Raw genomic sequence first — 14,004 nt, 5'->3', positions numbered from 1 at the left:
TATGAATAGGAACTTTGTGGGGGGTGCTTTTTGTGGGTACAGGGCAAGGACAGGTGACTTTTCTCTTTTTAGGTTTCCTCAGGTGTGCAGGAAGGGTTGTGAATCCTCAGTGATCTCAGATGGTCTTGGCATGATAAACTGACAGAGACAAGGGGCTCCAGGTTTGCTTTGAGCCACGTTAGGAGGAAAATCAGAACATTTCCTTATGGCCTCCCCATTCATAGATTACAGGCTAGTTTTTCTTTCATACGGGTATTTTCTCCCTATTTTTATATTTCTTAGACACTATAGATCGGAATAATACTGGTCATTAGTAGGCAGTCATTGGACAAATGGCAGAGAGAAGGAGAAGATTGTAGCTTATTCAGTTGATGGGATTATCATGATTTGTGTTTTCTGTAACTTAGTTGTTCACTTGAAAACATTCCAGCAGAGCCTTGCAGTTCTATCTGAGCAATCACCTGGCGAACAGCTAGCTGACTCAGATCAGGGCTGACGTCCAGCTCTTGTGCTCCTATGGTTTTGTTTATGTCTCTGTGGAATGATTTTACTGGGGCTTGAAAGAAAAAAAACATGCCAAGAAGTGTTAAATTGCTCTTGCATTTTCATTTTTCTTACTTTTCTTCTTTGGAGGCTACAAGTAAAAAATATTGTAGAGGGTTTTTTATTTAACAATAATACAAGTTCATTGAGTAGCAAATCGTGACTATTTGTGTATCCCTCTTATCATCTGCTCCTGTCTGGCATATTCTTTTCTTCTGTACAGGAGAGTGGTACTAGTCTAGAGGTGAAATACAGCATCATTTGAATTAACAAAGGGAGCCCGGCAATTCAAGGGAATGTAATTCAATAATGTCATAAAACTATTTCAGGGCAATAGTCTGAACAATATATCCAAGCATGTTAACATTTTTCCAGGAAATATTTTTATCCATTTGCTGTCCTCTGAACTGGTGCCTGCTATAATCAGTGCGTAGGGAGTCTCATTAGCCTTTTTGTGTATGAGTAATGTGGGGCCATTTACAATGGCTGCATCCTGTGAAATCCAATCAAGGAAATCCCACAAGGAATGTGGTAGTCGGTTGTGAAGAACTGCCCCGTACTCAGCCTTGTGCTTTAACGTGCTGCCTGTTGTACTGCAGGGAGACCCGAAATGTCTGTTGTGGTGTACATTTTGTAATGGTCATTTTCCCTTTAGAACGTTATGCTCTTATGTTTATTATTGCTTTATTGCTATTTATGATAAGTGGTATTAGTGCTATGCATCTTTTAGGAAGTGTGGGTCTCGCAGCTCTGTGACTGTAGTGCCCACAAGATTCAATACCCTCCTATCGGCTTAGCTTTCTGCTTTAGCTTTCTGCTTGCACCAGGGCTACAGCCAACTTAGTGGATGTTCTCTGCTTAGGAGTCCTTCTTGCCATCCATGTGAAAGCAAACGAACCATTCTTTTACTCTTTGTGACTTCGTAGGATGTGCTTATGATTTTCCTAGCATCTTGCATACACTTTGCTTGGTGTCATCTTGTATCTGTCCACACAGGCTGCTGCTCACTCCTATTTATGAGCTATGTAGGGGATAATAACTATTGTTATTCCCACTTGACAGTTGAGAGATGGAGGCAAAGGGAAGATTCACGATCAGTGCTAGAAATAGAACTGCAGATTTCTGACTCTGAAGCCGGGCTTTTAGGGAGAATCTAAGGAGCTATTTAGAATGGATTAGAACAAAATACTTTAGGGTTTTCCCATGAAGAGAAATCAAAACCCCTGATCAGTTTGTTCTTTTCTGATCTTGATTTTCACATTTAAGACAAGTAGTTATTCCATAAGTTCTAGTCCTCTAAAAATTTAGAATGTTTACCCTTTTCATATCACTGTAAGTTAGTATATATTTTATGTGATAAATGATGATTTGCCTTAAAGAGCAGTTTGTGCTTAATTATCAAAATGATAGAAAATCTTACTAGAGGGATTGGGACAATGGTCTAGCTAGTTCAATTCTGTCTTGCCCAGCACTCTAGTTGCTATCTGCTATTTATCGTATGTAATGTGGTTGGTTGTGGTGGGTTTATGGTCTTTATGCATCTATTGTGGACGCTACAGTTCAGTCATAATTTCCAAAACTGCTAAATATGAATAATGGCTTATTTGATTCACTGCTGTTTTGAGAGCAGGGAGTAAAGGATTGGTACATGCTGAGTTTATTCTAGAAATAGCTGTGATATATCAGGAAGGATGGGGGGGAGGTGCACATCCTTTCTGCAAAGATTGAGTGGTTTAGGAAGGCTGGCTCTTCTTCTGATATTGTGCTCTGTTTCTGCCTATAATTATTTTGTGAATATGAGTACAGTCCATTGGTTCCGGACAGAGATCATCTGGTACTTATTTTTGTTATGGAGAATGCTAGAGGCATCCTCCCCAGGCATAATTAGGTATGTGAAAAAGCTCACAAGAGTAGAAGTGCCTCATGAAGATTCTTGAGACAGCTAGCACTAGTAAAGATTCTAACTATGACTTTATTTCTAGTTATGAGTGAATAAAAAGAACTCAGTAGCATAAATTAATTTCTTTTCCCCAGCTGTCAACATGGGCTGTGCCCTTCGAGCCACACAAATGTGGTGTTTACTCTAATTTGTTAATAAGGAAAAAAAGCTTCTGGTTAAAAATAACATCTGTCCATTGACAAAAAACAGCTTGGGTCATGAAAGGAGTTTTCAGTACATTATAAAAGCTGAGTTTGGCAAGATGTACTTCTGTCATAAAAGTTGTAACAGCTTTTGCTTCTTCAAGGGGTTCAAGGGGAAAGAACATGTTTCAGGCAGAGGGAACTTCAACTTGATGAGTTCTTCTGCAATCCTAGTTTTCTCATCTCCTTTTCAGTAATGCAGTCCAAAATCAGGGGCTTCTTCAGGGTTTCTGTCCCTGCAGATGAAATTCTTGACCTGAGGTGATGTTTCCTGCTACTTGTAGATGGCCAGATTTCTTCTCTGTATCATTTTGAGAGGTTGAATTTACTGAATGGTTCCTGACTGGAGTAATGGAAAAATTTAGCTGATATGTAACATTTTATTTCTATTGGTCACTTAATGATTTTCCACTAAAGAACAAATCAATATATATGTGTTAATAAATATTTGTATATTATATATAATATATATGCATTTTTTAATAAAAAAATACATTACCACACAAAGAGAAATCATACCTTTATATCTAAGTTAGTGAAACAATATAATTCTCATATATTGGGTTTATTGCTCTGATGCATGTTATAGTCACTGTTGGGCTGCTACTTCCATTCATTATTCGGTATTATTTAGCAGAGACTAGAGGAAATATTTACAGAAAATATATTCCCTCATCCCAGAGGGCTTAAGTTAGAGGCTCCATTACTTTCGGCTCTTGGGATGGTTACCCATCTCATCTGCCAAAGTTTATATTTGAGGACTACTAATAAATGAGAGTATTTGTCTCACTTTCTAGCAAGATAGTGTTTTGTCTTTGTTGCCATATAGTCAGCCTGATAGTTCATGTGTCAGTTGGTAAGTGTGTATTTCCATAATGTGTGTTTGTAAATTATAATCATGATGGAGATGCTACAGCAAGGTAGGAAGAGGTGCAGAGTGGGTCCAGAAAGATCTTAGGTATTATGTCTTACTGAAAAACTAATATTTAGACACATTAAAATAACAAAAAATGGCAAGTAAAGGAAACCATTATTTAAAAATGTGTGAATAAGTAAAGGATCCAGGTATTCGATATTTTCTCTTTCCTCACTGCATTCTCCCCCTTTGCCCAAAACTATGTTCTTATTGTCTTGCCTGACAGCTGGCCATTGCTAGACTGGCTAATAGGAGTGGGCAACATGACCAGTATTGTAGGATTTTCCTAAATGGGATTTCTGTTTTGCTTAGGTGGTTAAATATTTTTTGCATATGTTGCACTCAAATCAGTGATCATTCCCTTTAGTATAGTACATTTTACTGTCATTAAGAAGCATTTTATAATACTGTATGTAGGGGTGTATAATTTAGGTCCAACTTCAAAGGAAGAGAAGTTCTAGTATCAACTGAACTTCAATATTAGAATAACTAAATCCAATTTTAATAATCACTTCCTTCATACTTGAACAGACTTTCATGCCTGCTGATTGCTTTTGCTTTTTCATCTACCGTGATAATACTTGAAAGCGAGTGTGCCGCCTCATGCCAGAACTGGTTTCTAAGCAAATAAGTATTGAATGGTTTTATAGCTATTTTGATATGAAGTCTGAGTGTTCAAACTTTCAGATACCTTCTTACATTCTTGATTTCTGTTTTTTTTTTTTTTTTCCTTTCCCCTTTGGACTGAATTTTATAATGAAAAAAAAAATTTATTCAAGGGTTTTTTGGAACCGACCCTAACACTTTGAAGAGTACTTGCTGTTGGCCCATTTTTGTTTAAAGTGAGGTGTATAGATAAATAAGTATAAAATAAAATTGTATTAAGCAAATCCCATCCCGTCCCTGGTCCCATAAATTTTTACCTGAGATTTCTTGTCCCCAGCTAAGTATCCACAACATCTTTCCCCAGGACGAGCCGTGAGAGTCATTGTGGGTTAACTTTTCTCTGTTGAATTGTAACCCCATGTATAGGTTGGGCAGGTAATGTTAGGCACATTGTGTGTTGAAAATAACAGGAGGTGAGAAGGCCTATCTACTGTCTCTCATTTACTAGGCACGTCTTTGGCTCATCCACTGACCTCCTTGAGCCTCAGTATCCTCACCATTAAGCGGGAATAGGATACCTCTCCTTATTGCAAAAGGGTATGTGGCGTTTAAATGAGGTGATGAATATGAAATGTTTTGCAAACTTTAAAAAGCTGAGCACATGTGATGTGATTATTTTTATTGCCCTTATTGTCTCCATGTTAGGTAAGACACGATTATAAGCAAGGCGGAGATGTATCCAGTGTTGCCTTTTATATATTTTTTTCTTATTCACTTACTTACTGGGTTTCTTCCTCCCTAGTTGAGACATGAACCTAAGTGGGGATAAGCTCATTACTGCAAATTCCAGGACCTACTTACTGTGGAGCAGTGCGTGTACATTATCAAGAAAACAAGTTTGGGAAGGAAAATGAGGACACTCACAAAAGAATTTTAACTGTCCATGAAAGATGCTTTATTTCGAATTTCTCTCATAGTTTTCTTTCTTTACTTTGGCTGTCAGCATGTGGCTTACTTCTAGAGGACTTGGTTTTTGCTGACTTCCAGTCACTTCTGAGCAGAAATATTTCTTAAAAGTATGGAGAGGATCATTTGTCACTGTTCATATTGAGTAAGGAAAAGTCAGAGAAATCTGAAGATGTACTAAGTCTTTCTAGTTATTGTGCTTAATGGGTTTTCTCCGCAGATTCTCAAAGTCAGTAGAAATGGAGATAGAAGAAAGTTTAGGAAAGAAAGATCGAATGACTCCTAAAGTGAAGTTTTCCTATTCAGTAAATAAACTTCTCAGGGTTTCCATGTTAAATTCTTCTTTGCCTCCAAAGAAACAACAATTTGTATTTCATGATAGTGTGAAAGAGTATCTTTCATATTACCATGAATATTACCTTTGTCTTAAAGATGAATTCTAGACCTCAGCTTTTTACAAATAGGATAAACGTGTCTCAGTGTTATGTACATTGACTTTGATGAAATGTGTTTTATAGCCTTTGCTTCTTTCCTCTTCCATTAGGTTCTTGTTCATTCTCTTAGGTCCTAAGGGGAAAGCCAAGTCCTACCATGAGATCGGCAGAGCCATTGCCACCCTGATGTCTGACGAGGTAGGGGATCTGGAACATGGTGATTTGTGAATGTCCCGCTTGTATAGTTTTCATACTATGAATTGGCTGTCACAATTTACTCAAGTCAGAGTATGTGGTCACCAGTCCTCTTTATGGCATAAGGTACAGTCATTCGTGGTAGATGCGCTGGTCTCGACACAGTTTTCAAAAAATAAATTTTGTGTTGGAATAAAACATAATTTCCTTTCTTTTTCTAAGCATTTGCAATTCTTAAAAGAGATATATGTTAAATATTCTTTAAAAAGTTCAAATCACTGTATTAACTTAAACTTTACCTCTTAAAATGCTTAATATATTCATCCTGGGAGTTCAAGTGTCCTTATACCATATTGTTTCAGAAATAATGGGTTCTATAAGTAATGCATAATAAAATGGATCATGCATTTTTTCCTTAGGTATCAGAAAGTACCTGTTTTTATGGTCTTCTTATCTTGTGGGAAGGAATTAACACTTACTAAAATGCATTAGCAACTGTTACTGCAGAGTTTCTAGTGCTTTGGAATTATAACCTTACTCTCATAACAGCTTGAATGTTGTTCACACATTTTAGATATGATGAAACCCTAAACTAGTCTCATAGTAGGAGAAGTACAATTAGGATATGGGATCACTGATTTTCCTTCTGTGTCTTTCTAGCTTACTATTTTCCCAAATGTTTCACTTTTGCTTTATTACTTAATTTGTTAGCTTCTCCATGTGTTAAGTGAAGAATAGGGCATTTAGTTATGGAAGCTTTATTTGGTGATTACTCAGATGGTTACTTAATGTGGGACTGAGAGCATTTTTGATGTATAGCTATGCTGGCTTTTCCCCCTTGAGGCAACTAAGCATCTCAGGGGGCTCTTTTATTTATTTTCATGTGTTTACATTTTCTTTAAAAAAGAATGCTTCCTCCTAAGATGCAGTAATTAGAACTGCTTTAGGCTCTAAATGACAGAAAAACCTGATTTATAGTGGCTTAAATTATTTGGGGCTTACTTGGAGGTAGGTAGTTGCTAGAGTCAGTTTAACTTAACTGTTTCATGATCAATCAAGAGCCAAGGTTCTGGCTTTGTGGGCTTGAGAGGGCTGCTGCAGTCAGCTCCAGCCATCTCTTCTGTATTCAAGTTTGAGGAGGGGGAGGTTGAATACAGAAGGGGCGTGGAGCGGGGAGTGTTGGGAGACGGAGGGTGGGAATGTTAGCCGTATCAGTCTAACAGGTATTCTAAAGGTTTCTCAGACAGCTTTTTTCTTTCATCTCATTGGTCAAAACTGTCAATTCTTATCTGCAGGGGAGGCTGGAAAAGTGACCCTCTCTAGCGGCTAGAGCACCAAAGATGAGATGCTGGCATTTGTAATGCCCTAATCTCAACCTCACACCCCCCCCGGACCATTACATGTAATTTGTTTCATAGCTTTTAAAAATTCTTGTTGAGGAGAAGAGATTTACTAGCAATCTTTAAGAACAGGTAAGGATGTTGAACAGGAGCCGTCTTCTGTCCTGGAGACTAAAGAATTTGACTGATGAGGTATGAAAGGCTTATGCGTAAAGTACTTTCAGATGGTCACCTAGGTTAGAAGAATGGAATGATTGGCAAAGAGGATTATGTAAATTCTGGAGCTCCTTCTTGGATATCTGTATAAAAGACATGAAGCATTTGCTGCCTTGGCTGGTTTAGTTATTGCCTTGCTAAAAGGTTAGACAGATGATCACCTGCTTAAAGCCCTTTGCTTTATGTGTTACCAGCATAACTTAGATTTTTCTTTTTTTAATAGCTAACATTATTTGTGTTCGAGAGCTGCAGTGTTTGGGACTTAACCCGATTTTAATCCTCAGCTTGAACTTTTCCTTTTTGAATTACCAGCAATGGTTTGTCCCAGTCATTTTTATTTCAGAGAATGATTCTTTTGTATATTTCTCCAAACCATTTTCATCTGGCTTCCACAGCAACTGTATCAGCAATGTTACATACCAGTGGGAGATGAAAGACAGTGTTGTTTTACAGTATTGATTAAAAAGACATATAAAAGAAACACAGCTGTTTTCTCATGCCTCCACTTATATTCTCTGGGTTCAAAATCAGAATGCCAAAATAGTTTGGGACAAGCTGATAGGAAATATGAGAATATGATTATATTAAACATATATGAAATAAATGTTAAAGTGGATTACAGATTGCCTTTCTGAGGCTCAACATGCTGTGAGGCATGTAGAGGGTTCTCTTGTTGGATCAGCATATCTCTTATTATTCTTTAGGTGTTCCATGACATTGCTTATAAAGCTAAAGACAGGCAGGACCTGATTGCTGGTATCGACGAGTTCCTCGATGAAGTCATTGTTCTTCCACCTGGGGAATGGGACCCAGCAATCAGGATAGAGCCTCCTAAGAGCCTTCCATCATCTGACAAAAGGTAAATTATCGGGCAATTGGGAGTTTTCATCCTTGAGAAGGAGGTTGTGCTCACAAAAGGAAATGGGGTCAGGTGACTGTCCTAATATTGTGTTTTTAGGTTCACATTTAACTTGATGTATTATCTCAAATGAATTACGTATGTACTTTGGTTTGACATTTTGTCGATGCTGTAAAATGAGTGTTATATGTTATCTTCTTCAGTGATTGCAAATTAGAGATCTCAGATTATGATATTAGAATACATCATAGAGATTTTTGGAGGATGTGTTGGGGACTTCCTGCACATGTAGAAGACTGGTTTGCTCAAAATGAGTCCCTATAGATTTAAGAGGTTAAAAAATCGGGTGAGACCATTTGGAGAAGCCGTTTTCTGGAAATCTGTTGTTTTCCTGGTGAAACGGTTTCTGTCTTATACAGTATGCAACTTATTAAGCTTTTTATTCATCAGTCATTTGTCCTCCCTCTAAATACAACACTTTAAGAGTTGTCCATTAGGGTGGTGGAAGGAAATGATCTTTCTCCCAAAGGGTTTTCAGTCCATCTCGTTAGTCTCATGCGTGGCACAGCTAAGAAGCAGACGAGTAAAAGAAACTGATATTCTCTTGGGCTCTGTTGTCTTGCTTAGAAAGAATATGTACTCAGGTGGAGAGAATGTTCAGATGAACGGGGACACGCCTCATGACGGAGGCCACGGAGGAGGAGGAGGAGGACATGCGGATTGTGAAGAACTGCAGCGAACTGGACGGTAACTGATGGACTATTTGGCCATTCACGATGAGAATCTCCTTATTTTATTATTTTAAATATTTATTTTGAGAGAGAGAGAGAGGACATGCTTGCCTGTGCACACGAGCAGGGGAGGGGCAGAGAGGGAGGGAGAGAGAGAATCCCAAACAGGCTCTGCACTGTCATCACAGAGCTCTACGTGGGGCTGGATCTCATGACCATGAGATCACGACCTGAGCAGAAATCAAGAGTCAGCTGCTCAACCGACTGAGGCACCCAGATGAGGATCTCTTTAGATCTTAATTTCCCTACATCTCCCTATCAGCATTTTACTCACTGATTTGTATACTTGTGCAGCCAACAGATACTTCTATTGATAAATCACAGGCACTGGGGATGCAACAGTGAATTAAACAAAAACCCTTTGTCCTTTTGGGTTTTCCTTTGTAGTAGTGGGAGACAAGCAATGAGAAAATTAAAAAATGTGGTGATGGTTTAATGGGGGAAAACGAAAACAGAAATAGGGGGTTTTGTGATAGGGGAAAGACATTCCAATATAAAGGGTGAACTCAGAGAAGGCCTTACAGAAAAGTCCCGCAGGAAAGCCCATGAGAAAAGTCCTGCAGGAGCTAGAGATAGACCAGCAGAAGTGAGGTAGGGGGAGGGGACAGCAGAGAGCCTGGTGTGTGCTGGGTTGGCGTCCAGGCCATGAAGTGAGGGAGGAGGTGTTGGAGAGAAAGCCAGCGGGGTCTTCAGGTCGGTGTGAACCCGTGGCAGGAAGGTGGAGTCATGTGTTGTCTTCCCCATTTGGCTTTTGTGCGTCCCTCCCTTCTCTGTACATTTATTCATAAGTGGGCAACATGGTACAGAAATGAGGAACTCACAGGTCATGGTCTCCTTAGCCTGCCGTTGGGGATTCAGGATTCCCAGACTGCTTTTGTAAATCTCTTTTTATGATAATTCCTCCTTTTCTTTCCACTATTAGGTTCTCCATTTTGTTTTGTATTAAATAAAATTTTAAGTAGGATACTGATTTTATGAAGATAGGACTTTTTTTTTTAATGTTTATTTTTTTGAGAGAGAGAGAGAGAAGAGAGAGTGTGCGAGCAGGGGGAAGGGCAGAGAGGCAGTGGGGAGGAGGACAGAGGACCACAAGCAGGCTCTGCGCTGACAGCACAGAGCCCGATATGGGGCTCGAACTCACAAATTGTGAGATCATGACCTGAGCCAAAGTCGAACACTTAAGCCACCCAGGAACCCGAAGATAGGACCTTTGAAGAACATTAAAGGTTTTTTTTGAAAGCACAAAAGTATGTCTTTTTAAGATGTAATTGAATCTGAATAAAATGATTTCATTCTTCTGATGACCACTTGGGTTTCTCTCTGAAATTAAGGGGACATTATTTCCCTCCCCTTTTTTTCTGAAAGAATAGAGAACATAAAACCTCCTCTCCCCCTATGTTTTCTGAACAGTTCTTTACAAAGTACTTTTATTAGGAATATTCTTTTCCTTTTTCTATAGATATGAGTTCTGGAATTCAGCCCTTTTACTTAATCAGACTGGAATTTAATTCTTGGATAGCTCACTTTTTCCCCAATGTACTGTCTGCAGCCTGCCCAGCACCACTCACAGCCCTACGCAGACCACGAAAACTGAAGTGGGGCACAGGATGCAGCGAGGGCCAGCAAGCCCACACACAGACAGACAGTCCCGATAAAGTGTGATAGCCCCATGGTGGAAATCTGAACTCTCTGAGGGGGGGCCCCACAGGCAGAAGGAAGGGTATGCGTGGGGAAGGCTGAGACGTGAGGTTTGGTTGGGAGGGTAGTTTGACAGATGCATAACTAAGGCAGCTGACCTGCGAATGTGTGTAATGGGGCTACGTTTGCAATGCTTTTCCACCGTATACCTGCATGGCTTTCTTCCTTCGTGCCTTCGGGACCTTATCCCAAAGTCACCGGTTCGGGAGGCCTGTTCTGGCCACTCTAATAGTTCAGCCATTGCTTCTCTAGCATTTCATAACCTTCTTCCCCACTTAATTTTTTCCCTTGATGTTTAGCACCACCCATTTTGCTTATATTGTCTGTCCCCCATATCGAAAGGAAAATCCCCAAGGGCAGGCATCTTTGCCTGTATTGTTCACTGTTGTGTCTCCAGCACCTGGAGAAGTGCTGGGCATATCACAGGTGCGCAGTAAACACGTGTGGAATGATGAATGGGGCTGGAAAGGAAACAACGCAAGATTATTAAAGGACTTCTGTGCTCTGCTCATGGGTGTGATGTTTTTCTACAATGAGTGAGAAATTTTAATCCATCTACGCCATTCACTCTCATCTAAAAACCAACTGTTCTTTAGGGAATGCAACACCTAATTTAGGGACCAAAACAGAGACAGATAGAAGAAAATTTATTCTTCCACAGTTTTCCCATTTTCCCTTAAGTGGTTAAATAGAGCTTGTTGATTCAAACACTTTGACTGCAAATTCTTTGTGGTTGAATGAGTTACCCTTGGTTAATTTGATGACAACCTTATTTTACCTTGTCACATGTTTGCTTTCTCCCTACCCAGGTTCTGTGGTGGACTCATTAAGGACATAAAGAGGAAAGCACCATTTTTTGCCAGTGATTTTTATGATGCTTTAAATATTCAGGCTCTTTCAGCAATTCTCTTCATTTATCTGGCAACTGTAACTAATGCTATCACTTTTGGAGGACTGCTTGGGGATGCCACTGACAACATGCAGGTGGGTCTGGTTTGGGGGAGACACAAATAGTACAGCCCAGATTGCCTTCCTCACCCCTACAGCTCAGCTAGAAGCAGATGGCCTTTCAGTTACTCAGCGTGATTTTCTTTCTTTTGCTGGATGCTGCATTTTACTTTGCTTCTGGCCTGCTGCTATATTTCCAGCATTTTAGTAATTACAAAAATAGCTCGATGAAATCTGGCTTGAGTCACAAGTGGGGAAAAGAAGGGAAGGAAATGAGGATATACAATTCCATTTGGGCAAAAGCATATCAGCTGCTTTAATTTTGTGCAGGGCACGGGGTTTAGATCTACTACCTTGAATGTATGGGCCATATTCTGTTAAGCTTGATGATAACACTTTTTCTGGGAATGCATGATTACCTTCATTTTACACAAGAGCAAACAGTCATCAAAAAATTGAGGGATTTGCTTGAGGTTGGATTTGCATGTCTATCAGTAGGATTCAGCTTTAAGGGAATACAAGTTAAGAGTTGTCTCTCCTGTTCTTGAATCTGCCTGATCATTAAGCTGTAAAGACCCTGGCTTGACTTATTTTGTACAAACCATAGTCTGTTACTCTGCAGGTGCCGTTTGCCGTCCTTTTGTGTAAGTAACCGCTGACATTTTAGTGGTAGGAAAGATGGATAAAAAATGATAGTGGATGCCCTCTATCATTCAGAAAAATATGTACAAAGCTAAGAAAAAATAAGCACGGTGCTAGATGCTGAATACAGAGTAGTGAGTGAAGCCAGTATTCTTAGGAAAAGAACTAGATTCATTCCCTTTTCAAACTCTGTCCCTTCTACTTTAGTGCTTATTACTGATTAACCTATGTGACATTCATAAATGCTGCCATCCACCTTCTTAAAAAAAAAAAAACAAAAAACAAACCCAGCTGTTTCAAAAGATTGCTTTCTTCCACTTTTGTTTTCTTCTCTGTGCACATTCATGTTTTAGATTCTGCCTAAACACAAAAATGAAATGGAAATGATATATGACATCTGTGTTGACCCAAGTAAAAAGGGAGAAATTGCTTCAAATAATTGTATGTAGTCTGTTAAGAGCACTTTTATCTTTTAGCCCTTATCTATTATTGGATAGCATATTAATCCAAAACTTAGAGGCTTGAAACAACCATTTCATTCTTCCCTTTCATGGTTTTGGTGGTTGACGGGCTCATCTGGAGTGGTTCTCTCTTGGGCCTCACATGTTTGTAGCGAGGTAACAGCTGAGGTTGGAGTCCCCTGAAGGCTTCTTAAATGTTTATTTATTTTTGAAAGAGACAGTGGAGAGAGAAGGCAGAGAGAGAGGGACAGAGGATGCAAAGCAGGCTCTGTGCTGACAGTAGCTTCAGCACAGAGCCTGATGCGGGGCTCAAACTCACAAACCGCAAGATTATGACCTGAGCCGAAGTCAGATGCTCAACTGACTGGGCCACCAGGTGCCCCTGAAGGCTTCTTTATTCACAGGTCTCGTGCCTAGATTGGAATGTCTGGAACATTTGGGGACTGAGGACTCTGAACATGACTTTTCCACTTGGCTAGCTTGGCTTTCTTACAGACGGGGACCATGATGACCTTTAAGAGCTCATGCCCTAATCAGAAGGGGGCAGGCACCGCTCAGTTTTGCTTATTCCTATATGAATATGCCCTCCATATTACTTCATTTTCTGATTTTCAGAAAGAGGCTGAAAACTCAAATTCTTATGTGAAATCTAGTGATTCTTAAATATTTGCAACGAATTAATTTTTAAAAACTAACATTGTGCTGGCCAGAAAGCACATATGTATATGTTCCCAGCGAGAGACCTGCCATGTGGGGAAGAGAAACCAAGAGTGGTAGGACACAGAGATGAAGTATGTGAATAGGGTGTTCTTCCCTCTTTTCCTCGTTCATAAGGTAGGAATGAACGAAATAAACTGCAACAGTGATGTCAATAACAGGATTTTTATAAATCTGATCTGTATCCAAATAGGGCAGTTATTTTTCATCCAGATGAGAGCATAGTGATAACTAAATCAGATCATTCAACAAAACCAGTGGAAAAGAAAGCACTGAGGAAGCACCGTGAGGCCAGCACAAAGAACATAATACAGGCAGTCACGATAGGAAAATAAAGCTGTGATTTGGGGACAGTGGCAAGAAAACCTCCTTCTGTTGTTCAGAATATACAGAGACTTTCTTGTGCAGATCATTTTTTAACACATAGTTTTCCATGGATTCTTTTCCTTGAAATGGAGAAATTACAACACGTCCTATGTGTTAGTTTATTGCCTTTTTAAACTGAACTGAACCCCTTTTCAACCTCATAA

General features: G+C 39.5%; 1 protein-coding gene across 4 annotated transcripts in view; it reads left to right on the top strand.

Annotated features, from left to right (window-relative positions):
- Positions 1 to 14,004, top strand: part of SLC4A4 (solute carrier family 4 member 4) — a 350,076-nt gene that overhangs the window by 238,824 nt on the left and 97,248 nt on the right. For all 4 annotated transcript variants that reach the window (XM_019467956.2, XM_019467942.2, XM_019467967.2 and 1 more), the window contains 4 exons: positions 5,718 to 5,805; positions 8,063 to 8,217; positions 8,845 to 8,964; positions 11,516 to 11,690. In XM_019467956.2, the coding sequence (XP_019323501.1) occupies positions 5,718 to 5,805; positions 8,063 to 8,217; positions 8,845 to 8,964; positions 11,516 to 11,690 (538 nt within the window). The remainder of the gene's footprint in view (positions 1 to 5,717; positions 5,806 to 8,062; positions 8,218 to 8,844; positions 8,965 to 11,515; positions 11,691 to 14,004) is intronic.

Source organism: Panthera pardus, unplaced genomic scaffold (assembly GCF_024362965.1).
Source record: "Panthera pardus isolate Hobbes unplaced genomic scaffold, ASM2436296v1 HiC_scaffold_13, whole genome shotgun sequence".
NCBI classification, from domain to species: domain Eukaryota; kingdom Metazoa; phylum Chordata; class Mammalia; order Carnivora; family Felidae; genus Panthera; species Panthera pardus.
This window is presented reverse-complemented; position numbering and strand designations above follow the sequence as displayed.